The following is a 26,615-nucleotide window of genomic DNA, read 5'->3' on the forward strand; positions in this document are numbered from 1 at the left end:
CCTGTCTGAGGGAAGGAACACAGGCTCTGCCCAGACCTGGGAAACCCCAGGCTGCGTATGCCCTGTCTGCTCTCTCTCCTTCCCCGCCCTGTTCCCCACGTGGGCCGGAAGCTGCTCAGGGTGGTTCCAAGCTAAGACTGAAGACCGGTAGCCACGCTCAGGGCCACCAAGTCACCTGGGTCCACATGCAGATGGAGACCCCCCGTGGCCCCAGGGCCTGGCATGCTGTGGCCCCAGGGGAAACGTGCTGAATAAATATCCTCCCTCCTCTACCTCCCTGATCTAAATTCCTGTGCTTTGGGGCAGTCCGCACTTCCACCTCCTGGCGCTGAGAATGAGAAGCCAGGCTTTCTGGGATGGACCACGGAGCTGGCATCACTGTGCTGACCCGAAGAGAGCCCCCGGAAAGGACAAGCAGATAACCCAGCCAATCGGACTGAGCTGAGCCAGGGCTGGGAGATCAACCGTGGGCTTCCAGAGGCTGAGGAAGGGCAGGAATGACAGGCTGGGACCCTGAGGGCTGCCTGGGAAGTGGGGTCACGGTGACCTTCCTAAGTCACATCCCCTCCCTGAGCCCGGCTGCCTGATGTGCCTAATGATAGCAGGGCCCTGCCCTCCCCCCAGTTCCGTGAGAGAACTGAATGGGCCACACATGGAGACGCCAGTACACACACACCACACACATGCCGCACACGTGCCGCATCAAGCACGAGATGGTGCGGTGACCTTGGGGAGAGGAGTTTTTAAACCTGCTGGCAGGAGAGGTCCTGAAGTTACCTTGGAACCCCCCCGCCCAGGGGTCAAAAGGTCTGATAACATAAATCTCCTCCCCTGCACCTTCACGCATGGCTCCTCAGGCCCAGACACCATTCCTCCTCCTGCAGGAAGCTCCCTTTCTCCTTTTTCCTTTCCGGAGCACTGACAGGTCCTCACAGTGGGCCCTCCTTCCTTTGGCCACAGGTCAGCACTGCCTCCCGCTGGCCTGGACCATCGACACAGCCTCCTGTAAGGACACTCTGGCAGGGGACCCGATCCAAAAGGCCGAATGTCACAAGCCGCTTAAAACCTCCAGGGATGGCTCCAGACGGCTTCAGAACAAGGTCCAGCTGCCTTAGAATGGCACAAAAGCTTCAACCTGGACTCCCCACTGCTTAGGGGGCCCCATGTTTATGTCATCACACATCCTCTCTGATGCCCAACACATCAGGACTAGTAGGGCCCTCCACACATGCCTGTGTCCTCTGCTTGAAATACCAGGCCTCCTCCTCCTCCTCCTTCGACCAGGCAAACCCCTTCTCATGCCTTAAGACCCGGCTTAATTGCCACGCCAGAGGTCCCTTTCCCAGTACACACCACACACCACACCAGACGACCTCCCACGGCCTCTGTTGCATCTGTGATTGTCTTGAAGCCATTTACTTATCCCTCACAGGCTAGACTAGAAGCAACTCAGTCAGGGACATGTACTGTTCATGCCCCAAGACCCGAGGACTCAGGGAACATTCGTAAAAATTTCTTTCTTTCTTCTTCTTTCTTTTTTTTTTTCTCTCTCTTTCTTTTTTTTCTTTTGGAACCAGGCCCCTGTTCTACGCCAGGAAATCAGCTGTGAACAAAAGATGTGGCCCCTGCCCTGGTGAAAACTCAGGACAGAAACAGACAATAAACAAGCGAACAGGTATATAATTTGATGCCAGGTAGCAGCTGGGGAATGAAGCTCCAGGGGCAAGGCTGCACCCGGCTAACGCAAAAGGAGGTGGAGCAGATCCTGACTCCAGGCCTGGCTTCCTGAAGCCTCTAAGCATTTACCCAGTCACAGCACCTTTGCCACTTGCTCGTTCAGATTCCTGAGGTCGGGGAGATGGGGCCAGGAGAGAGGAAAAGGGTATGAAGAAGAAACAGGAAGGACACCGGCCTGGAGCAGGCTCAGGTCTGAAAGCGGCCAGGATGAATCCAGTAAACACTGTCAAAGGTGATTGTGAGCCTCCCCTCCGCTCCAAAACCTTTCATGGCTCCCCAGAGCCCCTGACCAAAGCCCAAGCTGCTCCTCCTGGCCTTTGAGGCCCTCCTTCCCAAGTCCCTTTTCTATGTTTTCACCATTTAATTCCCCAAATATGGCCACCAGCCTTTGTCCACACTGTCCCTCCTCCCCCAGTCCACCTCCACCTGACAAAGTCCTACAGTCCCAGGAGGACATCTCCCTTGGGAAGCCCCCTCCCATCAGCAGGGATGTGCTGTCTTCCTCCACATGCTGCTTCTAGCAGCCTTACCCCTGTTCAGTGTGTGCTTCCCCAGGAAAGGCAACTGTGTACATTTCTTATCTCATCCTGAGAGAAGACTGGGACAGACCTGGTTACAAATTCTGGCTTGGCCAGGGCCCAGCTGTGTCACCTGGGGCCTGTAACTTCACCTCTCTACACCTCAGTGTCCTCATCTGTTAGATGGGGAGTTACCATCAACCTTCAGGGTTCCAGTGTGGTAATGTGAAAGCACCCAGTTCAGGGCCTGGCAGGCACCCAGTCAACAATGAAACCACCCACGACTAGCCTGCCGGTGGGGGGGGGGGCGCCAAGATGCTGACTCAGCTCCTCCCCCCACATCCCTCTCTACTCCTCCCTGACAGGGAAGGGGAGGCTGCTGACAACAGGAAGGGCCAGCAGAGAGGTGGCAGGATGTGCAGAGCCTGAGGAAGTCCAGGCAGTGAGCAGGTCATCACACTCACAGGGGCAGGGCCCCTGCATACACCACCCTGCTCAACTCTCCCCACCCTCCTCATCAGGCTGTCAGAGCCTCCCTAAGGCACTTGCCAGAAGCCAAAAGCAGTCCTGCCCCTCTCTTCCAGAACATCACAGTCAAGGGGCCAGAGTGACGTGGAAAAGGGCTACTCCTTCCCTTACACTCAAGGTAACCTCTGGCAACTCACCAACGCCCCTCCCCAAGCCTCAGTTTATCCGACTGTAAAATGGGAGTAATGGTGAACTCAGCTATGAGGTGCAATATGATAAATAAGGCACATGTATTGAGAGAGCTTGGGTAGGGCTCATCCCCAAGAGAAAGACAAATCCCTGCCATCGTGTTCCCCACCCCCAATAGCGGGCCTGCCCCACCCAAGGTCCCAGCGCCACTGGGAAGTGGCAAGCCCGGGAGAACATGGTATCCTGCTGCTTCAGAAGTCCCAGGATGGGCTCTGGTCAGGATGGGACGAGGCGGCCCCTTCTCACCCACCCAACCTCCGGCCAGCGCCCACACAGGCGTACAGCCTTCCCAGGCCCACATCAGCGCGACCCATCCGAACCAGGGAGCGCCTCTCTCCAGGCCCCGGCGAGACCCAGATCCAGGCCAGGCCCACCTCCGCTCCTCCCGTGGCCCAGAACCCTGAGAGACCCTACGGATCTGGCAGCTTAGGGGAATCAGATCAGGTTTTCACTAAGGGGGAGAGCTGGAAGGGAGAAGGCAAAAGGCCACCCGGAATCTGTCCGTGATTGGTCCCGCAAAAGCGAGGGGGTGGTGCCTGGGACCGAGAGTTCCCATCTTCTCGGGGGTTGCCCGGGCTTCTGGCCCGGAAAGGTGAGGCGGAGGCCGGGGGAAGGTGAGGCAGGACGGCCGACCCGTGGCGCCGGGGTCGCCCTGTCTTCCGGCCGAGACCTCCTCTCGCCTCCGAGAAGTGAGGGGGGGGGCTGTCCAGGAGGGGAGCAGCTCGGCTCTGGCTCTGGCCGTTGCTCTCATCCGGACCTGGGGCGCAGAGGGGCTGCCCCCCGGGGAGGCACTCACCGTCATGGCGGCACCCCGGGGCGGCGAGAGCAGGAGGCAGGAAGGTGGAAAGGGCTCTCGGGCCGGGCTCAGCGGCGCGGGAATCCCGCCGCCGCCGCCGCCGCCGCCGCCCCTCTCGGCCACCCGCCGCCGCTCGTCCGGCCCTTCCCTTCCCCGGCGCTGCCCCGGCCCCTTCCATCCGCCCATAAAACTTTTTTTTTTTTTCAAACTTCCTGGGAGGACCCGGGCGGGCCAATGGGCGGCGGGGAAGCCGGGACAAACAGTGGCGGGGGCCGCGGGTGGGCCAATAGGAGCGCGGGAGGGGCCCGGGGGCGGGGGCTGCCGCAACGGGACGGGTGAGCTGGGGCAGTCCGGGCGGGCGGATGGGGGCGGAGGGAAGTGAGGGCGGGCCGAGCTCTGACGGCGGGCAAGCTGGGAGGAAGGAAGGGCCTAAAGTGCAGGTGACTCCGTCGGGCCACGGCTAGGGAGTGCGGGGTGGGGGCAGCCGGGTGTGGCACCCTCGTCGTCCAGCAACGGCTCCCGACCCACGCCAACCGCCGGACGGAGCGATGGGTCCATTAGGCCTCGGCGCCTCGGTTTGATGGTGACATGGGCAAAGCACCCATTACTACCAATTCAGCGGGTCCCACACGCCAAGCCCCGCTCGTTACCCATGTAATGGACTTTCATCCTTACCACAAACCCGACAGGTGATATCCTTGTCCCCATTTTACTAATGAGAAAACGGAGGCTTAGAGAGGTGAGCCAACTTGCCCAGGGTCACATAGTAAGAAGAGACGGGATTCCTAGCAAATAATCTAAGCACAAAGTGAGTTCTGGAATGGGTAGGGCCTTCCCTAAACGTGCCTTCCTCACCGGGGGTCTTTCTCGCCTTAAGAACCTCATTTTGGATTCTTGGGTGTGGGCTATACCCGTTTCTCACTTTCCCAGAACACTTGGTGGTTTGTAAGAGTACTTTTGCCCTGCAGAAGCTCCTCTAAGCCCGCAGCTGAGGAGGTACTGTGGTGGAATTTGTTGGTAAATGCATGAGGTGGCTTATGGGGCATTGTGATTTAAACCCTGTGTTACCTTAAGCAAGGTCCTTAACCTCTCTGTGCCTCAACTTCATCCTCTGTAAAATGGGATAATGCTGTTATCTCACAGGCTACTGTAAGGATTAAGTGTTAATTTAAGTAAAGCACCTAGAACAACCCCTTTATCCCTAGTTAGCTCTCCTTAGGTAGGGGCGCAGGGGAGCTTGGAATAATTACCACTTCAATGATTCTGCCGTCTCAGTTTGGGGTTTGAAAATCATTGCTGTCATGATTATAATCACTATCCCCATTTCACAGATAAACAGAGGCCCAGGGAGCTGAAGTTTTCCCAGCATTTCCCGTTGGAATTCTCTCCTTCACCCTGAGGAATGAGACCAAGGGTAAGTCCTCCTAGACACTGGCCTTCCGGCATCCCTGTGCTGAGTGTTCGCACCCTACCCTGTACCTCACTCAGGCATTTGGTCCTTGGGAGAGTGCGTGGACAAACAGAACACCTCAGCTACCACCAATGCCCTACCGCAGTGGCGTGGACACCTGGCAGTACCAGCCTCCTCGCTGGTTTCCTGGCCTCTGGGACTCCCTTCTAGTACCCTCAACACAGAGATGAGAACACTCCCCTGCTCAAAGTTCTTCACCGCTTCTCCACTGCTGATAGCCACATCCCTGTGCCCGCAGTCACGTCCATTATCATCTGGCCCCTGCCTGCTGTCCTCTATCATTAGACACACACATTTCACGTGCTAGGGCTACACAATGCTGGGAAATCCCAGGATAAGCCAGGTCCTCTGTACCTCCGTAACTGCACATGTTGTTCTGTGCCATGCCTGGAACACTTGCCCTCCTGTCCTCTTATGCCCCAACACACACACACTCACTCTCTCCCTTCCCTCCCTCCACATGTTTGTTTGCCTGGAAAATTCCTCCTTACCCTTCAAGTCTCAGTCCAAAGGAAGCCAGAGTGCCCCCAGCACAGACTTAGAATCTCCTTTCCCAGGGCTGCCTGTGTGAACTCCCTGCCCAGAGCTCCCTGCATCTGTATACTCCCCAACTCAAGTGATGACCACACAGTGTTCTAATCAGTTATATGTCAGTGTCCTCACAAACTGTGAGCTCCTTGTGGGCAGGAACAGAGTGGTTTTTGTCTATATCATGGTAAGCCTAGGGCCTCAGCCCACATTAGGTCCTTAGTAAACATTGGCCGAGTGAATGAATGCACAAATGAAGGAATGACTGCCTTATTGCAACTTGCCCTGGCAAGACAGAGATGGCACAGCTTCAGGGACCCAGGAGTGACTTATTAAACAGAGCCACCAAACCCTGGGGTTATCCAGTCTCAAAGCGTTACTCTGTTGAAGATAACAATGTGAGGCTCAGAGAAGGGAGACAATGGCCCAAAGTCACACAAGTTAGGAGTAGAGACAGAACTCAAGCCCAGGCTTCCTAGCTCTTGACCTTGGACTAATTTCACTGTCCAGCCCAAGAGATGTGTGAAGCTGCTTTAAGTAACTGTCTGGGTGGCTCCACTAGCAGTTCCATCTCTCAGCTCCTGATTTTCCTCATTCCCAGGTGAGAGAATAGCTGCAAATTCATTGAGCCTCAGTTGCCACATCTGTCCAATGGAGAAAATCTGCAGAGACTCTCAGGGCTGCAAGGAGGACTCAGGGAGATGCGGATGCACAGAGGTGGGGGGGTGGGCTCTGAAGTCGGCCAGAGCAGGGTTCAAATCTTAGCTCTCCCCCATTGTGTGACCTGGAACAAGTGAGTTTCATTCCCTCATCTATGACATGGACCATATGAACCGTACCTAGTATGCCTAGTGGTGAGGATTCAATGCAATTAGATGTGCCATGCACCGAACACAGAGCTGAGCACATAGTAGGTGCACAATAAATGCTGGCTATCATCACCATCATCATCATCCCAGAGTCCATTTCCCCGTTTCTCTCCCCCTTCTCTCCAGCCAAAAACTTACCTGCCCCCTCCTGCCGGAACTGCTGTGTGTTAGTGACCTTTAGTTAGGTTGATAAGGTAATTCCCGCCCATGGCTTGAAGATACCACTCTGCCCAGATAACCACGTTTGCCTGTTTACCCTTGTGCCTTAACCCCCAAAGAGCAGCAGCGAGGAAATTAAGAAGTGTATGGAGAAGCTAGTGTTTGGACGCCCCTCCCACCCCGTACCCCACCCCATCACACCTCTGTGCATTCTGATTTCCCTGAGCCTTCCCTGCAGCCCTGATCATCTCCATAGATTTTTTTTTTCCCCATTAGACACATGTGGCAACTGAGGCTTGGTGAGTTTGGCTGCTGCCATTCTCTCATCTAGGAATGAGGAAAATCAGGAAGAGGCCAGTTCCTCTAAACCAGGGGTCCCCAACCCCCAGGCTGTGGACTGGTACCGGTCCTTGGCCTGTTAGGAACTGGGCTGCACAGCAAGAGGTGAGTGGCGGGCGAGCGAGCGGAGCTTCATCTGCCGCTCCCCATCGCTCCCCATCGCCTGCATTACCGCCTGAACCATCCCCCCACACCGCCTGTCCATGGAAAAATTGTCTTCCACAAAACCGATCCCTGGTGCCAAAAAGGTTGGCGAACGCTGCTCTAAACCATAGCTGTGCGACCTCGGGCAAGTCTACCTCACCTCTCTGAGTGCTGGTCCCTTCATCTGTAGAATGGGTGTACGGGCTCTCAGCCTAGAGCTAGACCCCAAGCCGATGAGAGTATGAGAGTCAGCCTGTCACTGAGAGAAGAGACCGCATGAGCCAGGCTGTGGCTTCTGGAGATGGCCAGGCCTCTTCCCTCCCACCGTGAAGGGGGCAGGAGAGCACAAGTCACAGCTGCCTCCCCTCCCCGCCCTTGAGAAAACCATGAACCAGAGGCCTGAGTGTTTATAGCCCTCTCTGGGCAGGGAATGGGTTACGTAATGCCAGATGTTTGTGCAACTGGCTCAGACCCAGGTCTGAGACACACTTTGCAATCCCAGAGCCCCTCGCAGGCCCTCCCTCCCTCTCACCCTTGCCCCCAGCCTGGCTCCCCTTGGCCTATTTGCTGATTGGGAGCTTTCAGCTGGGTGGATTATTCCATCACCCCTCACCCTGAAAGCTGAAAACAGCCCCAGCCTGGTCCTGCAGGTGGGACGTCCCCCTCGCTGCAGAGACCACGGAAGCTCTGGGCTCTGCTTCCAGCTCTCCTTCCTCACTTGGGGCCTCCACATCTTTCCCTCTCAGCCCCTACTGGCTCTTCTTTGACTGACACCAGCCTCCTCCCTCCCCTCCCCCACTCTCCCCACCCTCACCCCACCCCCACCCCACTGGAGCCAGCCTACCCTTTGCCACCTGAGGACCCCCAGAGACAGCAGGAACGGATTGAACAGCGTGGGACGGTCCCCGGGCATCCGCCATGAGGTCACCAGTCGGCCCTTGAGTGGGCTCCCAGCCTTGCCCTCCGCTGGCCTCTTGTCTGCCTGTCAAACAGGGTCCAGTGTTGGCCCCCATGTCCCTTTGGTGGGATGGGGGTGTCCCTGACGACAGCCTCCCCTGCCCATGCTGCCATGCCCACCTCAAAGGCCCAGGGTTGCCATCTTTCTCCTCTCCCAGAACTGCCGAGGTGGACTGCCACGTGTCCGCACCGCGTGGTGTTGGTTGACAGGGCTCCTGGGGCTCAGCGCCCTTGGGGATGTGCACTTCTCCACCCTCAGGTCAGACCCCAGGTGGCCCGCGGGAGGGGAGTGCGGACCACAGATGTGTATTCAGCCCGCATAAGGTTTTCAGATTATTTTGCATTAGGTTCCAGTGTTAAATAATCAAATGGTTTAACACATAACTACATATTTCCAGCTCTTCTTGAAATATCTAAAGATGGAGAAACTCTGGGCTCCTCTTCCCCAAGGCAACAACCCTCTGGAGCCAAGGGGTCACTCAAGGGCCCCCTAATCCTGAGTCCCCCATCTGCCTACTCTCCTCACCTTTGTGAAAGGAATGAGTCACAGACCTCTACAGCCACACGCCCGGCAGAGTCCCCAGTGCACCCTCTTTGGAGTCATCCTTGTTGGGGAAACTGAGGCCCCAGTGAAGCAGAGGCATTTGCCCAAAGTCACAGAGCAAGTTACTGGCAGAGGCAGGGCAGAGCCCAGGTGTCCCAACTCTTCAGAATCCAGAGATTCTCTGGACGTGGGACATGAAGCATCAAAGCACAGATCCAGGGGGCTTTGGGGGGAAGGACTGCCCCCACCCTGCACCACATCGCCATCACAGCCCTGACCACTAGACCGTGGGCTCCATGCTGGCGCTTCATTTCGCCTCTGGCCCACACCCAGGCATACAGAAGGTGCTCACGAAGGGTATGTGAATGAATGAATGAGGCAGTTATCAATTCTGTCCAGTCCAGGCTTCCTGGGGGTGGATTGAGAGGTTTTCTGGGTTGCTGGGGCAGGCCCATTTCATGGAGACTAGAGGGGGACCCCTGTATTGCTATTTCCTCTTTGTTCACAAAACTCTAGCCCCAGGAAGTATGAAGAAATAATCCAGAAAGAGGAAGAGCAAAGTTCCCGGAGTCCCTGTGAGAGCTGGAAGTGCTTTTAGTGACCAGTCCCCGTCCCCTCCCATTTCACAGATGGGAAGACTGGCCCACCAAGCAGTTAGAATGCTGCTTCTACTATGCGAGGCCACGCAGGCAATCAGGGCAGAGCCAGGAAGCGGCGTTGGGGGTAGCAGAGAGAGCGCTGGGTAGGGGGTCCTGAGCCCTGGGTCCTAATATGAGCCCAACCACCGACCAGCTATGTGATCTGAGATGACTGCCTACCCCTCCTTTCCTCATCTGCACAGTCAGGGGTTGGGCAGAATCCCCCCAGCTCTGACTAGCGGCAGGGCCAGACTTGGGGGCTCCAGACTGCCAGACAGACACCCCCCCGGCCCCCCGCCCCCCGTCACACCCGGCTTCTCAGGAGGCGGCATGGGGAACAGCAGAACAACAGCAGGATTAGAAAAGCACAGCCTCAAACAGCCTGGTGTTCTTCTCCTCGCCTCCCGCTGCCCCAGGCCCTCAGCTCTGACCTCACCTCTCTGGAGGCTGCGGGTGATGAGAACAGTCTGTTTGGCAGGTCTGTGGGGAGGGGCGGGGCAGAGCATGTGCTCCAGCTGCAGCCAGGCCTCAGAGCGGCCTCGGCGGGTCCCACCCCTCGCACACATCTCTCCCGCCCCAGGACCCTGGAGCTCCTCCAGGCCCCGCTGACTTCTGTACCTCCTCGGCCCTCTTCAGTGCTTCTCTGGCTCCAGCTCCTGGAAGCTCTACCCTTTCTCCCAGCCTGGCCAACCCTCCAGAATCAGGAGGACCTTGCCTTCAGAGACCATCAGGGCCAAACTGCCATTTGCCCAGGGAAGGGCAGCGACCTTCTCAGGGCATCCTAGCAAGTTGAAAGCAGAGCCCTAGGCTTCTGACCCTAGGACTGTCCACCCACCCAGATGAGGTGGCCCTGCTGCCAGCTCATCTAGAGCCCCTCTTCTTGATGTCCCCATGGCAGAGCCAGCCTTGCTCTGGATGACCCCAGAGCTGATCTGAGGACCTCAGCCCACCTCCAACCTGATTTCCCTTCCCTTCCCCTCCCTCTGTGCCCACACCCATGACCCAACTACCGAGTCTGCCTGCTTCTGGTCAGTCAGTGAGTCTTGGCCTCTGCTTCCTTCTGACTCCTCAGGCTCCTCTGATTGGAACTGGAGGTAAGAAAGAACACAGCTTAGGTCAGATTATTCCCCAGGTTCCAACTTCTTATGCATCCATTCATCATCCATCCATCTAACATCCATCTAGAATCCAACATCAATAGACCCATGTATCCATCCAACCATCCAGAATCCATCCTATGTCATCCACCCACTCATCTAGCCAACATCCATTATCCCAATACATCCATCCTCAATTTATTCAGCATCTATTCATCCATCCCATATCCACGGGACTTCCCTGGTGGTGCGGTGGTTAAGAATCCGCCTGCCAATGCAGGGGACATGGGTTCGATCCCTGGTCCGGGAAGATCCCACATGCCGTGGAGCAACTAAGCCCATGAGCCACAACTACTGAGCCCGCGCGCCTACAGCCCGTGCTCCGCAACAAGAGAAGCCACCGCAATGAGAAGCCCGTGCACCGCCACGAAGAGTAGCCCCCACTCACCGCAACTAGAGAAAGCCCGCGCACAGCAACGAAGACCCAACGCAGCCAAAAATAAATAAATTAATTAAAAAAAAAACTGTGTCCACGTATCCTTCCTCAATCCATCCAACATCCATTCATCCATCTACCCATCCTTCCAACATTCATTCACCATCCATCATCCATATTTCACATTTACCCATCCATGCAACATCTATCTATCCAGCACCCATCATCTGTTCCATTCATCACCCGTCTATCCATTCATCCATCCACCCATCTGTCATCCATCCAACATCTGTTTCTCATTTGTCCAACATATGTCATCTATCCATCACCCGTTCACACATCTGCCATCCATCATTCATCCATCAACTACCCACGGACCTACACACCCTCCATCTGTTTCTTGCAAGCCCTCAAGCATCCATGTATTCACTGGTCAACCAGCCACTGAGCTCATCTCCTTTGTGTGAGACGCTGGGCCAGGGTCCAGAGGTACAGAGATAAAGTAGGTGCAGCTCCTGCCCGCATGGAGCTCATGTTTTTAAGGGAAAATGACAACTGAGTGTGACCAGATGAAGAGTAGAAGAACTACCAAGCCCGGAAGGGAAACATCACGAATCCAGGGGTGGTGTGAGTATGCAGGGAAGGCGTCTCAGAACAGGGCAGCTGATCTAAGACTCAAACAATGAACAGATGTTTGGTGAGTGAAGAGGGAAGGGAAGAGCTTCCTAGGCCGGAAACAGCAGGCACAAGGGCAGGGAGATGTGCTCACAGAGCTCTGCAGCCAGCTCAGCACAGCTAGAGGGCAAATCTGGGGTGGAAGGAAGGCCAGGAGGCCTTGAATGCCATGCCAAAGATTTCCTGGAGGTGACCAGCTGGAGCCCCAGCAGGACCTGGTGAATGCCTCTGCTGTGTCATCTGTGAAATGGCCTTAAGCACCTGGTGCTCCTGCCCCTCCCCAGTCACCATCTCCTAACCTCCCAGGGACCCCTGAGCCTCACCGTGGAGTAACTCTAGCTAGAGAATCTCTCTTTCCTCCCTCTTCTCTTTTGACCAGACCAGCCTGCAGCATCCCAGCATCCGCTGGGACGCAGCATCTTCTCCTTGAGCTGCCTGTGGTGGTCCACCTGCCTGCCCAACAAGCCTGATAGCAACCTCTCACGTGGGGCCCCAAGTCCCCTCTTGGTCCTGAGGGCAGGACCAAGCTGGCTCATCCCTGCGTCTCTGGTGTCTGTGCATTGAGTTGATCAGGGGAGAAATCGAGAGCAGCCTCAGGGAAATGCAGGGAAGGGGGCTCCCTAGTCCTTCCATGGGCTCAGAGGCTCCACAAAAGAGTGGTTAAAAGCTTGGGCTTCTCCAAGACATGGAAACAACCTAAATGTCCATCAACAGATGAATGGATAAAAAAGATGTGGTGTATATACACGATGTGGTGTACACACACACACACACTCACACACAGGAATACTATTCAGCCACAAAAAAGAATGAAATAATGCCATTTGCAGCAACATGGATGGACCTAGAGATTATCATACAAAATGAAGTAAGTCAGAAAGACAAATACCATATGATGTCACTTATATGTGGAATCTAAAATATGACACAAATGAACATATCTACATAACAGAAACAGACTTACAGACATGACTTGTGGTTGCCAAGGGGAAAGGGAGGTGGGGAGGGAAGGATTGAGAGTTTGGGATTAGCAGACGCAAACTCGTATATATAGTATGCATAAGCAACAAGGTCCTACTGTACAGCACAGGGAAGTATATTCAATATCCTATGATAAACCATAATGGAAAAGAATATGAAAAAGTATATATATGTATAGCTGAGTCATTTTGCTGTACAGCAGAAATTAACACAACATTGTAAATCAACTATACTTCAATAAAATTTTAAAAAGTAAAAACTCGGGATTTGGAGGCAATACTTTGATCTCATTTCTCTCGACTTCTACATGTGTGACCCCCAGCAAATGCTGAATGAGTCTGGGCCTCGTATCTAGCTGAGGCACATGTGGCAAAGCGTGCGAAGCCCCAAGGCCAGGGCCCGGCACACCATGAGCCCTCCCCTGTCATCCGTGGGGGAGGCAGTACTGGGCTGCACATTGTGGAGATGACGAGGGTTTGGATGAATGGGCAGGAGCCGCCGCATCGCCCCAGTGGTGCCTGTCAGGGAAGTAGTTGGTCCCGTTTTACAGAGGAAGACCAGGACCAAGAGAGTCTGGGTGTCCAAAACCACCTGCTGCATTCCTGGTGAGCTGAGGCCAGGTTGCAGGGTTCTGGCCTCCAGGACCCTTGCCACTGACCATCTTCAGATAAATGCTCTGGGCAGCACCAGAGCACCACTGACTCTGTGACCCTGCCCCTGGGCCAAAGAGACAGGAAGGGATTTGGTGAGCACCTACTATGTGCCAGGCACTGGGCCTACTTTACATATAGGCCCCCATTTAAGCAGCTGTCTCAGCAGCCAGCTCAGCCCAGTGAGCATTTATGCAACCCCTTCTCTGTGCCTGAGAGGAGCTGTATGGGCCAGAGAAAGGTAAGTGAAGCTGTCAAGCTTCACTCCTGGACTTTAAGGAACTTGGAATACAACAGTGGGGAGGGGACACGACCACGTTGGCTGCAGTCCCAGACAGGGCCAGGTAGAAGCCACCAGAGGCAACACAAACCAAGTATTGCAGGGCCAGGAGGGGAGAAGGCCCTGGCCAGTGCATCTTGCTTGAGGCCTCAGGGTGATCTGCACAGAGTAGACCTGGGGTCCACCCCTACCCTGGCCCTGACTAGCTGTGTGATCTTGGGTGAGTGGCTTAACCTCTCTGTGTCTCAGTTTCCTTGTCTGTAAATAAATAGTGCCTTTTTCATCAGACTGCTGTGGAGATTAAATGAGGAAAATACCATAAAACATTCAGACCAAGGCTTAGCACACAGTAAGTGCTCAAAAAAAGTGCTCTCATTATCACTGTGCAGTTTGTGCTAGGGAAAGCTTTTGGTCGGGAGGGAGGATTGTGTGCAGGAGCTGAGGGGAGGCCTTTCGGGACACTTGTGTGGGGTGGGACTGACTTTCAGGCTGCCCCTCGGAAGTGAGACTGACTTACCTCCCATTGTAGCGAGCTGGGGCCCTCTGCAGGGCTCCTGCCCCTCAGCTGGCCTGTCTCCTCCAGACCAGCCATAGTTGAGGTCTCTGGTCCACTTGTCACTTTGGTCTTTGGCCACTGGGTGGAGATGCCGGCAGGGCTGGGCGGCTGGGCGGAGCTCTGGGGCCACTGCCCAGGGCTGTATCCGTTGACTAGGGTAGCTCCTGCCCCTCCTTCAGACTGGGTGTGTCGCTCTGGCTCCAGCTCCAGCGTACCCGTCGTGCCTGGGGAAACTGTGCCTGGGCCACCCCAGTGTCCGGCCGAGTCCCGGCGGGGCAGCTGGGCCTGCAGGAGCTCCAGGAGGCCTTCCCAGTCCAGCCTCGGAAGAGCGGAGGCGAGCGTCGGCTCTTCCGAGTGGGTCCAGGCCCCCTCTCTGGGTGCCCCGAGCAGGCCCACCAGGTCCCTCCAGTCAGGCTCGGCTTGCCTCTCAGGGCCGTGCAAGTGTGGACAGGCTCCCTCAGCCCCCCAGCCCATGGCAGGGGGTGTCTCAGGCCTCCGGGGTTTCGAGAACTCTCCTGGGCCTGCCCTGGAGTTCTCTGGGGGCCTCAAAGGCTGGTGAGGACTGGACAGCTCCTGCAGGCTGCCCCAGCCCCGCTGAGCTGGCCTGTCAGGGGGCTCCCATGGCCCACCCCTGGGGGGTTCCTCCCAGGCCTCTGACTGCCCCCTGTGGCAGGGGGGGCCACCCAGCAGCTTCCAGCTCTCCTCAGACTCCCTGGGAGGGCCCCTCCATGTTTCCTCTAGGGCTCTGGCAGCCCCCCGGCTGGGCCCCCCAAGTCCTAGCCAGCCCCCCGGGCCTGGGCCCTCCTCCTGCCTGCCCCAGCCTCTCTCCAGGTGTCTGTGTGGGTCCCCGGATCCTAGCGGCTCCTCCTGACTCCGCCACCCTCCCAGAGGCTGTCTTGGGCCCGCCCGGCCACTTTCCAGAGGTCTCTCTGTCCGCTGCTCCCTCTCAGGAGTCCTGGCTGACGTCCTCGGGGGCGGCGAGGACCCCTGGAGCCGCCGTTCCCCCTCAAGCCGCCTCTCGGGGCTCCTGGGATGAGGGGGCTCTGCTCGGCTCCGCCGGGCTGGTTCTGCCTGCTTCGCGAGGGGCTTGGTTACCTGAGGATGAGGTGAGGGGGCGGGTGAGCCTCCAGGACCTTGACTGGGTGGTGTCTGTCTAGGAGGACAGCAAACTGGGGTCTTAGCCAGGCTTCAGGGAGTTGCAAGCTCTGTCCTCACAGCAGGCTGGATTAAAGCAGGTCAAAAAGTACCTAGGGTCTCTGGCTTCCCTCCCTGGGGGTGTCAGCCCTTCCCTCTCACCCACCTTCCTCAGTTCCAGAAAAAGATCTGCAAACAGCTGCTCACTTTCCAGACTTCCCCCTCCCCCGCAAGATATTGATTCCAACCTGGGCTATCAGGTGCCGGAATTTCCACCACCAATACTCCATTCACTGGGTTGGGCCCTGCCATCTAAGAGTTTCTTTAAAAATACCAATCCCCACCCTGGAAGAGACAGCCCTTAGAGCTGGACTGACTGTATGGGGAGGTTTTCCCTGAAAACTTCTCAAGATGGCAGGTGCCTAATGAAGGACGGGGACAGCATGGAAGGGCCATCTTCAAGATGGACTGATTGGGGTCTGTCTCAGTTTTGCTGGCTCTTTGGGAGAGGGAGGAGCTGGACGTCCATGATTGGGACTCTGACCCTTTCGTAAAGAACCTCCCTTCCCAGGACCCCCGCCCAGCACCTGGGGGAGGGGAGCTGTGGCTCACCCCTTGGGGGTGCAGGGGCCCCAGGCAGGCTGGCAGTGCTCACCTCCCTGCTGAGGGCAGGGCTGGACTGTCTTCGGAGAGGTTGGCTCTGAACTTGGCTGGGCCGCTGCGACCGCCCCTCATCCCGGGTCTGGAAGGCCCCCGGTGCCTCGGACTTCCTATGAGCAAACGCACCGCCCCTCTGAGGGCCCTTGGGACTGTCCCACTCCCGGCACCCCAGCTCCTCTATTCCCACCCCCAGTGGAAGAGATGTAGCAGATCCAGGGACCCACCACAAGCTCGTTGAAGGGCCTTAAGTGAGGGAGGATCCTTTCAGGGCCTCAGTTTCCCCTTCTGCAAAATGGGGATAGTCGACACTGCCCTATTCTACCTGCCTCATGGGGCTGTTGTGAAGATGAAATGAGAAAAGGGGTGGGCAAAGGTCGGGGAGCTCAGCCTTGGCCTTGACTGCCTGGCCGCCACCCCACTGGCAGCCCACAGTTCACCCTCAGACAAAGGCTAGACTGGTCCTTGTGGGAATTAAGATTTATTGAGCACCTACTGTGTCCCAGGCAGTGTGCATGCATGATCATAATGGCAAACATTTATGGAGCACTTCCTGTGTCCCAGGCACTTGTACTATCTCATTTCAACTCCTGCAATCCATGAGGTGGAGACAGGAGATGCAGAATGTCATATGCCCCCATATTCCATTCCTTCTGCCCATCTTCTGTCCATATGGTAAATTTTGGACTTCCCAGGCCAACCTCTTTTTCCCCTCAGTACTAGCTGCAGCCATCTAGCTGTTGGTTAAAGAGCTCTTAGCAAGATCAGAAGGAAGAAACATCCTCTTTTCCCCACAACTCCAGAAAGGCCAACATAAAACCGTCCATGCAAATGTCATTTCTAAGACACCCAGACTTCAGGCATTGTTGCCACATCTGACGAAGACAACCTCTAAGCTGTAGAAAGTCCCTAGTTCCAGCTAGTTGTCTTGCTTAATAATTGTTAGCCATGGCTATTAATATTTAACGTGACATCTCTGTTGAAATGTAGGAACATCAAACAGAATCTGGGTATATCTCTCCCCTCCCCTGTGTAAGGGGGTCAAAACAAAAGACCTAACCACTCCACTGGATATTTAGGATATTTATTGCAAGAGGGTTTGAGAGTCAGACTTCATCTAAATTGACAAATGGAGCTGTGTCTCTGGTGGCTGAACCAAACCAGAAGCCTGGGAAAGATGACCAGGTGCTGACCTTGACCCAGCCAGTGAAACAGGAAGAAGAATATCTACTCAGGTCTGAGCCAGGACTCATACCCTGCAGTCTGTCTCCAGCTTGGGGACTAGGCTGAAACTCTACAGAGGCTTTAGAAAGTGGAACAATTAAGGGCTTGGGCTTTGTTCTTGTCCTATGGCTTTTGCCAATGTTATTGGAATCAGATCCATAAACTAATTTGATTTTTTAGCCATTCTTAGCATTGGACTCACAGGAAACCAAAGTTCCCTGCTCTGGAGTAAGTGTTTCTAAGTTTGACGGCTGCCTGATCAGGTTCAATTTTTAATCCAATTTGAAGCAAGAGAGTTTCCCTGCTCTGTGAGATCTGATGCCTTACAGTGAATTTCCGTCAGAACCGAGGTGCAGGAGCCTCTGCGAAGCAAAAACCCCAACGTTGACTAGGTGGGGCGGATAATGGCAGAAAGTACTCTGTGCAGGGTGGCGAGGCAAACATGCGTTCTCTTCCGAATGAATGCATTTTCCATATAAACTCCAGCTTGTTCAATGAGCATTCCTTCTGAGAAGGTTCCCCCCATGTGGAATGGAGAGAGGGGGAAGAAGGACTCAAGAAAATTCTGAGACTTCGACGGAGACCCAGCCTCCTGATGCTGAAGCAACAGTATTTCCTCGGGCCACCTGTTCCTGAGGGTTGGTGTAGCTGCACCAAGGATGACAAAGAAGCTTGGATGGGCTCTTCCACCTCCAAGGGGTATTAAAGGACAACGGCCATCAAGTCAGGCAAATTCCATGAAGGCTCTGTTTTGAATTCAAGATACTAGGAAATGCTTATATGATTCTAAGACAATAAATTCCAAAGGCATCAAGAGGGCAGGAATGAAGATATCAAGGCAAAATTCCTAATGCTTTAATGTGATAGCCCTTTAAGAAGAAATTTCCAGCCTCAGTTAGAACAATGCTTGAACAGAGTAGATGCTCAATAAATACATGTTGAATGAATGAATGGGAAAAAATAAGAGTACAGCTCTATAGCCACCCACTCATAAATTTCAGCCTGACCCTTAGAGATATTGAAATAGGTTTTAAAATTTTATCTTCAGAGGACGAATGGTTTTCTACTTGGAAAAAATGCCATACAAGAGGGAAAATTTTAATTACTCAGTAGAGTCGTAAAACCTTGGTTAAAAATAAATAATCTACTTCACCAAAATATATATGCTAAATATACAATTTTTATATATCAATCATACCTCAATAAAGCTTTAAAAAAAGGTAAATCTACTTCGAAGAGAGCAAAATAAAATGAATAGAAGTATCTGTGTAAAAACAATTAAATGATTAATAAAAGTATAAATATTCCAGACTTCTACTATACACGCTTTAGCTCTCTAAAAGTTAATCACGGTAAGAAAAAAAAAGAAGGAAAGAAAATTCAACTTTGGTTCAAAGACCCTGCTGAGTTATCAGGTAAAGTCAAAGGTATGCAAATTGACATCAGACCAAAAATAGTCATCATAAAAGGCCAAAGACAAAGGGGGTTTTCAGGGTAGTGAGACTATTCTGTGTGATACTCTGATGGTAGACACACGTCATTATACATTTGTCTGAACTCAGAATGTACATCACCAAGAGTGAACCCTAATGTGAACTATGGACTTTGGGTGATAATGTGTCAGTGTAAGTTTATGGATTGTAACAAGTGGACCACTCTGGCGGGGGATGTTGATAGCGGGGTAGCTGTGCACGTGTAGGAACAGGGCGTATATGGGAAATCTCTGTACTTTCCGCTCAATTTTGTTGTGAATCAAAAACTGCTCTAAAAAAACAAAAGTTTTTTTTTTTTTAAGAGGCCAAAGAAAGAATTACACTAACTCTGGAGACCACAAAGGTTGTCGCCTGGGTTTTAAATGGATAAAACTGACTGGAAAAGGAAATTTGAAGAATAAGAGATAAGGTTTCTCATGCAGATTCAAATCTAAGAGAAAATGTTGTCTAAGGGACAACAAAGAGAGGAATTGTGGACGCAAAATATTACCCACTCCTTAGGGTGATGGAAATGTTCTAAAATTAGGTTGTGGTGATGGCTGTACACCTCAGCCTCGGTAAATATGCTATATTGAATTCTACACTGAAAGTTTTGAGACTTTCAGACCTATGTTTTTTTGTTCTCTTGAACTTAACGAATGGAATTTCAGCCCTGATCCTTAAAGACTCTTGAGGCTGGAACTGCTGGTGAAAGAAATCTCAGCCTGATCTGGAGGAAACATTTCTCCTGCCCAAGACTGGGGAAAAGCAGACGTTCTGCTGGGTTGTAAACACCCGCATGAGTGAAGCCACTGACCAAGGAGACTTGTGGGATTCCTGGACTTCAGGTGTTGTTGCTGTGTCCCAGGAAAGGAACATTTAACCTCTAAAAAAAGTCTGTCATCCTGTGGGTTCTCTTATTTAAAATATGTGGCTCTGGCCATACGTTTTAAATGGACATCTCTGTTTTCTGAAATGCATGGGACCTGTGAGTTTTCTTCTTTAAGGCAGAAAAAAATCTGGGACACTTTCTTCTCCCTCACATAAGGTGTAAAAAATAAATAAATAAATAAACCTGTGACTCTGGATCAAACAAAGGGTTTGAGAATTTAACCTCATTTAAATTAATGTACTAATGTTCTAGTTTTACAGATGAGGAAACTGAGGCTCAGGTAGGTTAAATCACTTTACCACATCACACCAGTTGGCGAATGGCGTTGACCCATGATTTGAACCCAGCCTGCCTGACCCTGGTCTTCACTCTTACCCACTAGGCTATGCACAATATCACTTAATTGTCAAAAACAACTCCTAAGGTGTGGAAACAGAGAGGTGAAGTGATTTGCCTAAGGTCACACAGCCAGTAAGCGGCAGGGCAGGGGTCTAAACCCTTTCCTGGTTTGGAACCTAAGCCTGTGAACCTTCCACCTGTCCTGCCGCCGAGCCTCCGCCCCAGCCCACCTGGCTGCCCCAGCCCTGGGCTCACCTGCGCTCTTGCCCGAAGAGGCGCTCCACCTCTGCGCGGCCAGGGCTGCGGGTGCGGCCCCCGTTGCTGCACTGGGGCCCTGGTTCCCTCTGTGCCAGCCTCCTGGGTGGGGGCAGGTCGGCCAGCATGGTGTATTCCTCCCTCTCCAAGTTGTGCCTGGTCTCACCCGGGGGTGCCGAGCCCCGGGAGCCCCCCGAGCTGCCTGGCGGAGGTGAGGGTGCCAGGAGCGCTAGGTCACTGGGCGGGTGGCGGGGTGGGGAGGAGGCTCGAGGGGCATCCCGGTGCCCTATGCACACTTGAGGGGGCAGCACTGGGGAGCCACGCAGAGAGTCGGTGGAGGGGGCCAGGCTCTCCATACTAGTCCCAGTGGGGTCCTGGAAGAAGAGGGAGGGCTCGGGGGCCTGGCGGGGCGGGGACGAGAAGGAGGGTGCATCGCGGTGCCCAATGCATACAGGGCTGGGCATGTGGAGGCGCTCGTGCAGAGAGTCTGTGGAGGGGACGAGGCTCTCGGTGCTGGCCCTGGGGAGATCCTGGAACAAGAGGGAGGGCTCTGGGGCTTGGCGCGGCGGGGAGGAGGCCCGGGGTGCATCGCGGTACCCGATACACACAGGTGGGGGGAACTGAGGAGGCTCATGCTGGGGCGACTGGTCCTCAGCATCTGACGTCTCTGGGAGGAAGGGAAAGGGGTCAAATTGGGTGTGGCGGGGGGGTGAGGAAGCCCGAGGGGCATCTCGGTGTCCAATGCATACGGCTGGGGGCATATAGGGGGGGTCATGGTGGGGCGATTCACTCTCAGATGCGTGGGGGTCTGGGAAAAAGGGAAAGGGGTCATGTTGCAAATAGCGAGGAGGCGAGGAGGCTCGAGGGGCATCCCGGTGCCCAATGCACACAGCGCAGGGAGGCTGGCAGGGCTCCGGAGAGGTCTGGAGTGCACCGCGGGTAGCAGGGTGCAGAGGCGAGGAGGTCCGGGAGGCACTGTGGTGGCCTGGGTAATGGGAGGAGGAAGTGGCCCGGGATGGTGAGTTGTGCTGGGTGGGGCTGGAGGAGGACTTGGGTGAGTCACGCTGAGCTGGTCTGATGGGAGATGAGGTCTGAGGCCTGTCGCTTTGGGTTGGCCGGAGGGCAATGGATGCCCAGGGAACCTCACTTTGCTTGGAGCGAGATGGGGAAGAGGTTCGGGGGCCATCACCCTGGGTTGGCCGGAGGGGAAAGGAGGCCCATGGAATGTCTTTGTTAGTACGATGGGGAGAGGAATTCCTGGGATTGTTCCGCTGAGAGGACCGATGGGGAGAGGAAGGTCCGGGATTGTCCCGTTGGGTGCAGCCCTGAGAGGAGGAGCTTCCGGGGTTTTCCCGCCGTGAGGACGAGGATTTGGGATTGTCCCGTTGGGCACAAGAGGTTTTGGGGTTGTCCCTTTGGGTAGAAGAGGTTCTGGGAGTGTTCTGTTGAATACAAGAAGGTCTGGGGTTGCCCCACTGAGGAGTACCAGTAGGAACAGGAGCTTGAGGGCTGTCCTGTTGGGTAGAAGAGGGTCTGGAGTTGTCTTGTTGGGTGGCTCTGGGGGGAAAGGAAACTTGAGGATTATTTCGTTGGGTGGACGAGGTTCTGGGGGTGTCCCGTTGGGCAACTCTTGAGGGAGAGGATGATCTGGGAGTGTTCCGCTGTGTGGAAGGGGTCCTAGGGGTGTCCTGCTGGGTGGACGAGGTTCTGGGGTTGTCCCGCTGGGCGACTCTTGAGGGAGAGGATGATCTGGGGGTGTTCCGTTGCGTGGAAGAGGTCCTGGGGGTGTCTTGCTGGGTGGACGAGGTTCTGGGGGTGTCCCGCTGGGCGACTCTTGAGGGAGAGGATGCTCTGGGGGTGTTCTGCTGTGTGGAAGAGGTCCTGGGGGTGTCCTGTTGGGTGGACGAGGTCTTGGGGGTGTCCCGCTGGGCGACTCTTGAGGGAGAGGATGATCTGGGGGTGTTCCGCTGTGTGGAAGGGGTCCTGGGGGTGTCCTGCTGGGTGGACGAGGTCTTGGGGGTGTCCCGCTGGGCGACTCTTGAGGGAGAGGATGATCTGGGGGTGTTCTGCTGTGTGGAAGAGGTCCTGGGGGTGTCCTGCTGGGTGGACGAGGTTCTGGGGTTGTCCCGCTGGGCGACTCTTGAGGGAGAGGATGATCTGGGGGTGTTCTGTTGCGTGGAAGAGGTCCTGGGGGTGTCCTGCTGGGTGGACGAGGTTCTGGGGGTGTCCCGCTGGGCAATTCGGTGGGGAGAGGAGGCTCGGGAGGTATCGAGTTGTGTGGAAGCAGTCTGGGCAACGTCCCTTTGGGCAGAGCGATGGAGAGAGGAAGCCTGGGGGGTGGCACTTCGAGGACTGCTCTGTGGTGTCGTGGGAGGGGCCGGGGTCAGCGCCAACCGGTGCCGCTCCAAGGAGAAGTACCCGCTTTCTCCCCGGAGCTTCGCCCAGTGCTGTCCGGCGCTTCGGTTCCCACCACCAGAGCCTAGAGAGAGAAGAGGCAGGTTCAAGGTAAGGGCAGAGGTCTAGGCAGCTCCCACAGCCTACCTTTCTTTGTCCCCTGGGACAGATGATTGGGGCAGACCCCACACTGTCTCCTTAGAGGACCCACTGTCCCTACCAAACAACTCCACCCCTCTGAGCAACAGATTGGAGGAGGGCTTAGACGCCTCTCTCAAGCTGAGGTCAGGAATTTGACATTGAAAACCAGGATGACTCAGTCAAAGTGGGGTGGGCTCTAGAGCCGAAGGTCACATAGTCTGGGGGTCCATGAACAAGTCAGAAAAGAGGCAGACGCGTAAAGAGCAGTTTTGAAAATAGCCTGTGAGGGACTTCCCTGGCCGTCCAGTGGTTAAGACTTCGCCTTCCAATGCAGGGGGTGCAGGTTCAATCCCTGGTCGGGGAGCTAAGATCCCACATGCCTTGCGGCCAAAAAAACCAAAACATAAAACAGAAGCAATGTTGTAACAAAGTCAATAAAGACTTTAAAAATAGGTCATATCAAAAAACCTTTAAAAAAAAAAAAAGAAAGAAAAAGAAAATAGCTTGTGTGACCCCAGAGAGGCAGAGCTAGATCGAATAGCAGCTACCAACAAATTTTCATTTCTGTTCTACTTCCTGCAATTGGATTCCGAGAAATTCCCCCCTCTCTTCCAGTGAGACTTGTGTGATCGCTCTAAAAAGTTCCTTTTGTGAACCGGCAGCATTGGCCTCACCTGGGGTTTTGCTAAGAAATGCAGAATCTCAGGTGCACCCTGGGTGCACTGCCTCAGAATCACATTTTAATAGGATTCCCAGGTGATTTGCATGCACGTTACAGTTTAAGAAGCCCTGATCTAAGGGATTCATGTAACTTCGCTAATCAGTGACCCCCTCACAACTCCCATCCCCATGAAGGGGCCGCCATGATCATGGTGTCACCCTACACCCCTCTCAGTCCCTTGGTCACCAAGCATGTGGTGGCCACCAGCTGTGTGCATGTCCCTGGGCTGGTACTTCAGGAGAGAAGTAACGGGTATTGTCTTGAAGGAGCCACGACTGCCTTCATTAAAGGCCGCACTTAAGAGTCCCTCTTCTCTGGGGAGTTGCCTGGTGGCCTAGTGGTTGGGATTCTGCACTTTCACTGCCTTGGCTCAGGGCTCAGTCCCTGGTGGGGGAACTGAGATCCCACAAGCCACGCAACGCGGCCAAAAAAAAAGGAAACCCTCTTCTCACACTTTGAAACCTCTGCCTCCTCCAAACTCTCTGAGCTGGTGTCACTGAAGTCTGAGTTTCCAGCACCCATCAAGGAACCGGAACCACACACAGAGCAGCACTTAAAATTTGCGCTGTTGGGAATTCCCTGGCGGTCCAGGGGTTGGGACTCGGCGCTTTCACTGTCGAGACTGGGATCTAGGATCCCGCAAGCCAGCGATTCGGCCAAAAAAAAACTTTGCCTTGTGGTTGCCTTATGGTCTGATGCCCCACAACGTTCCAAATCTGCACGCTCCTCTCATCCACCTCTTCCCACCTCCCCGCTCTCAGCCACTCTCCTTTCTCACCTGGATGGTTGCAATAGCCCCCCAACAATGTGCACTCTGGGCCCAAGGTCATCACCCATCCAGGGAGATCCTTTCCAAAAGCAAATCTAGCTAGATCACCCCTGCTTACAAGGAGAGACGAAAAGCTGTCACAGATGGGAGAAAACTGAAAGACATGGTAACTAAACGCAATGTGGGATCCTGGATTGGATCCTGCAACATAAAAGGAACATTTGTGGAAAAACGGTGAATCCAAAGAAAGTCTGTAGTTTAGTTAGTAGTATTGTTACCAGTGTTAATTTCTTAATTTTGATAATTAGGCTATGGTTATGTAAGATGTCAACACTGGGAAAACCCGAGTAAGGGGTATAATGGAAACTCTCTGTACTATCCTTGCAACTCTTCTAAAAGATTTTAAAAAATGCAAAAACTTCAGGGGCTCCCATCTGCACTTGGAATAAAATCCAGGCATTTCCCATGGCCGGCAAGGCTCTGCCTGCCCCCACCGGCCTCCCAGCTCCCTGTGGGTAGGGGCTTCGCCTTCTTGTTTACTACTGTGTCTACCGGGCTTAGGAAAGCGTCTAGCACACCATAAGTGAGCAATAATATTGTGCCACCACCTTCCAGCTCTGAGTTGCGCCTCATCCTGGAGTCTTCCCACCCTTTGAGCACATGCACTGGCTGAGATGGCGTTTACCACCACTCCCAGTGGCTCACAGCTGGGTCAGCACCCCCAGCCCCGGTTTCTTCCCTTTCCCACCCATCACAAGCATCTCTTGGAGCCTGGCCCACCCAGGATCTGACTTCATTCCTGCAGCCCCCTTAGTGAGCACACAGGGCAAGCTATGCGGATGTTCTAGGGCATCTGTGTTTTGTCCCTCAGCTAGCCGGGCTCGGCACAGCCTGCCCCACGGAGTGTGTCTGCAAACTGAGAGGTGCCCCGAGAGGGATGTCAAGGCATTCCCAACATCTTGGACTTGGCTAATTCCCCCCAGGCCTTGGCCTCCTGCTGCAATTTGGGAACCTGCCGCCAGGCGGACAGTGGTGACTGCCTTTGATCAAGCAGGTCACATAGTGAGGGTCCCCCCACCCCACGGCCCTTGTGTTTAAGAGCAAGAAAGCAGGGATTTAGCACAAAATTCCACCACCTCTCAGGCCATTCACACTGGGGAGGCACTTCTTCGCATACACACTCTCCCCAGGGCCTGATAGGGCAGGGCAGTGGAGGCTGGGGTGCTGACAAGATCTGATGAATGTTTTTAAAGGATGGCTCAGCTGCTGGGGGCAGAATGGACTAAAGGGGCCTGGCAGAAACAGGAGATCTGAAGGCGCTGTGGCAATAACTCCTGGTTTGGTCGGGGAGCAGTGGTAAAGATGGCAAAAAGGAGACATATTTGGGGTGTGTTTTGGAGGTGCTGACCAGAATTGCTGCTGATTGGATATAAAGGGTGAGGAAAGAGGAATCAGGATAACACGAGATTTGGGACCTGAGCCTCCGGATGGGTGGTGACATGGAACAGATTGGAGGAGGAACAGGTTGGGAGGGAGGGTCAGGTTGCTGGTGGCCCCCAACACCGGCCTCCTCTCCACCCCCTTCTCCTACACTCCATATGCTCCTATCACCCCATCTTTCTTCTCTCCTCGAACCTGCCACCTCTGCCCACTCCTTAAGGCTCTGCACTGGCTCTTCCTTCTGTTTCTGAACTTAGATCTCAGCTACAATGTCGCCTCCCCAGAGAGGCCCTCCCTGTCCACCGGCCACTTGCTCTCACAGCCTCCTGTCTAATTGTCCAAAAATCAGTTTCCACTCTCTTGGACTTGGAAAAGATGCCATGTCCTCCGCCGTGCAACACATGGGGGCACCTGGCCAGTTTGCCCCATGCTGGGAGGCTGAGCAGCCACTTGGTAAAGGTGGTGTCTGCCAGATCTTCCCATACTAAGGGTGCCTTTTCCCTCTGTAATCAATATGTAATCTGAGGGGCGATACTCTGAGACCGTGTGAATATACTGTTCCCCGACAACCCTTCACCCAGGAATTTAGCATCAGCCGGTGATTCATGCCTAAACCAGTTACCACTACAGTGGCTGCAATAGTCTCTTAAACTGCAAAAGTCTCCTCTGCCTCGCCCTGCTTCAATTCATCCTTCACACTTTGCCCTAGTGAAATTCTTAAGGCACAGGACCAGTTACATTGCTCCCCTTCGCAAATACCTTCTGTGGCTCCCTGCTACTTACAAAAGAAAGTCCAGACTCCTTGGCTAGACTCTTGAGGCCCCGCGTGGTCTGGCCCAGCTATATACCACCATCTCTGCTAAAGCTGTGCGTACCAGGATACTCCCTTTTCACACCTCCATGCCTTTACCCAGCTGTTTCCTCAGCTACAGAGCCACGTCCAAAAGGTGTTCCTCTGAGTCCTTCCTTGGCTGGAATGAAGCTCTTTCTCCCCAGACCCCAGCCCCACCCCGACCCTCACCCCCAGCCCTTCTCATAACCCCGCACAGCTGTTTCTGCCCTTCCTCTGTCCTGAGCTGCTGTTT

At 54.4% G+C, this 26,615-nt stretch overlaps 1 protein-coding gene and 1 long non-coding RNA gene across 5 annotated transcripts in view; one reads left to right on the forward strand and one right to left on the reverse strand.

Moving 5' to 3' along the window:
* Window positions 1-26,615, reverse strand: part of TRIOBP (TRIO and F-actin binding protein) — a 57,010-nt gene that overhangs the window by 19,624 nt on the left and 10,771 nt on the right. For 2 of the 3 annotated variants that reach the window (XM_057556420.1, XM_057556421.1), the window contains exon 1: window positions 3,769-3,954. In XM_057556420.1, the coding sequence (XP_057412403.1) occupies window positions 3,769-3,954 (186 nt within the window). Of the gene's footprint in view, window positions 1-3,768; window positions 3,955-8,122; window positions 8,261-10,427; window positions 10,506-14,053; window positions 15,188-15,881; window positions 15,997-20,065; window positions 22,545-26,615 lie in introns of those variants that run through there. The other variant, XM_057556422.1, reaches the window with a different exon arrangement.
* Window positions 4,141-11,002, forward strand: LOC103001762 (uncharacterized). 2 transcript variants are annotated; one of them, XR_449612.3, is made up of 4 exons: window positions 4,141-4,208; window positions 5,100-5,182; window positions 10,490-10,511; window positions 10,795-11,002. It is a non-coding gene; the product is annotated as an uncharacterized LOC103001762 (long non-coding RNA). The 2 variants fall into 2 exon arrangements; XR_449611.2 differs by lacking the exon at window positions 4,141-4,208 and adding an exon at window positions 4,242-4,457.

This window comes from Balaenoptera acutorostrata, chromosome 11 (assembly GCF_949987535.1).
Source record: "Balaenoptera acutorostrata chromosome 11, mBalAcu1.1, whole genome shotgun sequence".
Lineage (NCBI taxonomy): Eukaryota > Metazoa > Chordata > Mammalia > Artiodactyla > Balaenopteridae > Balaenoptera > Balaenoptera acutorostrata.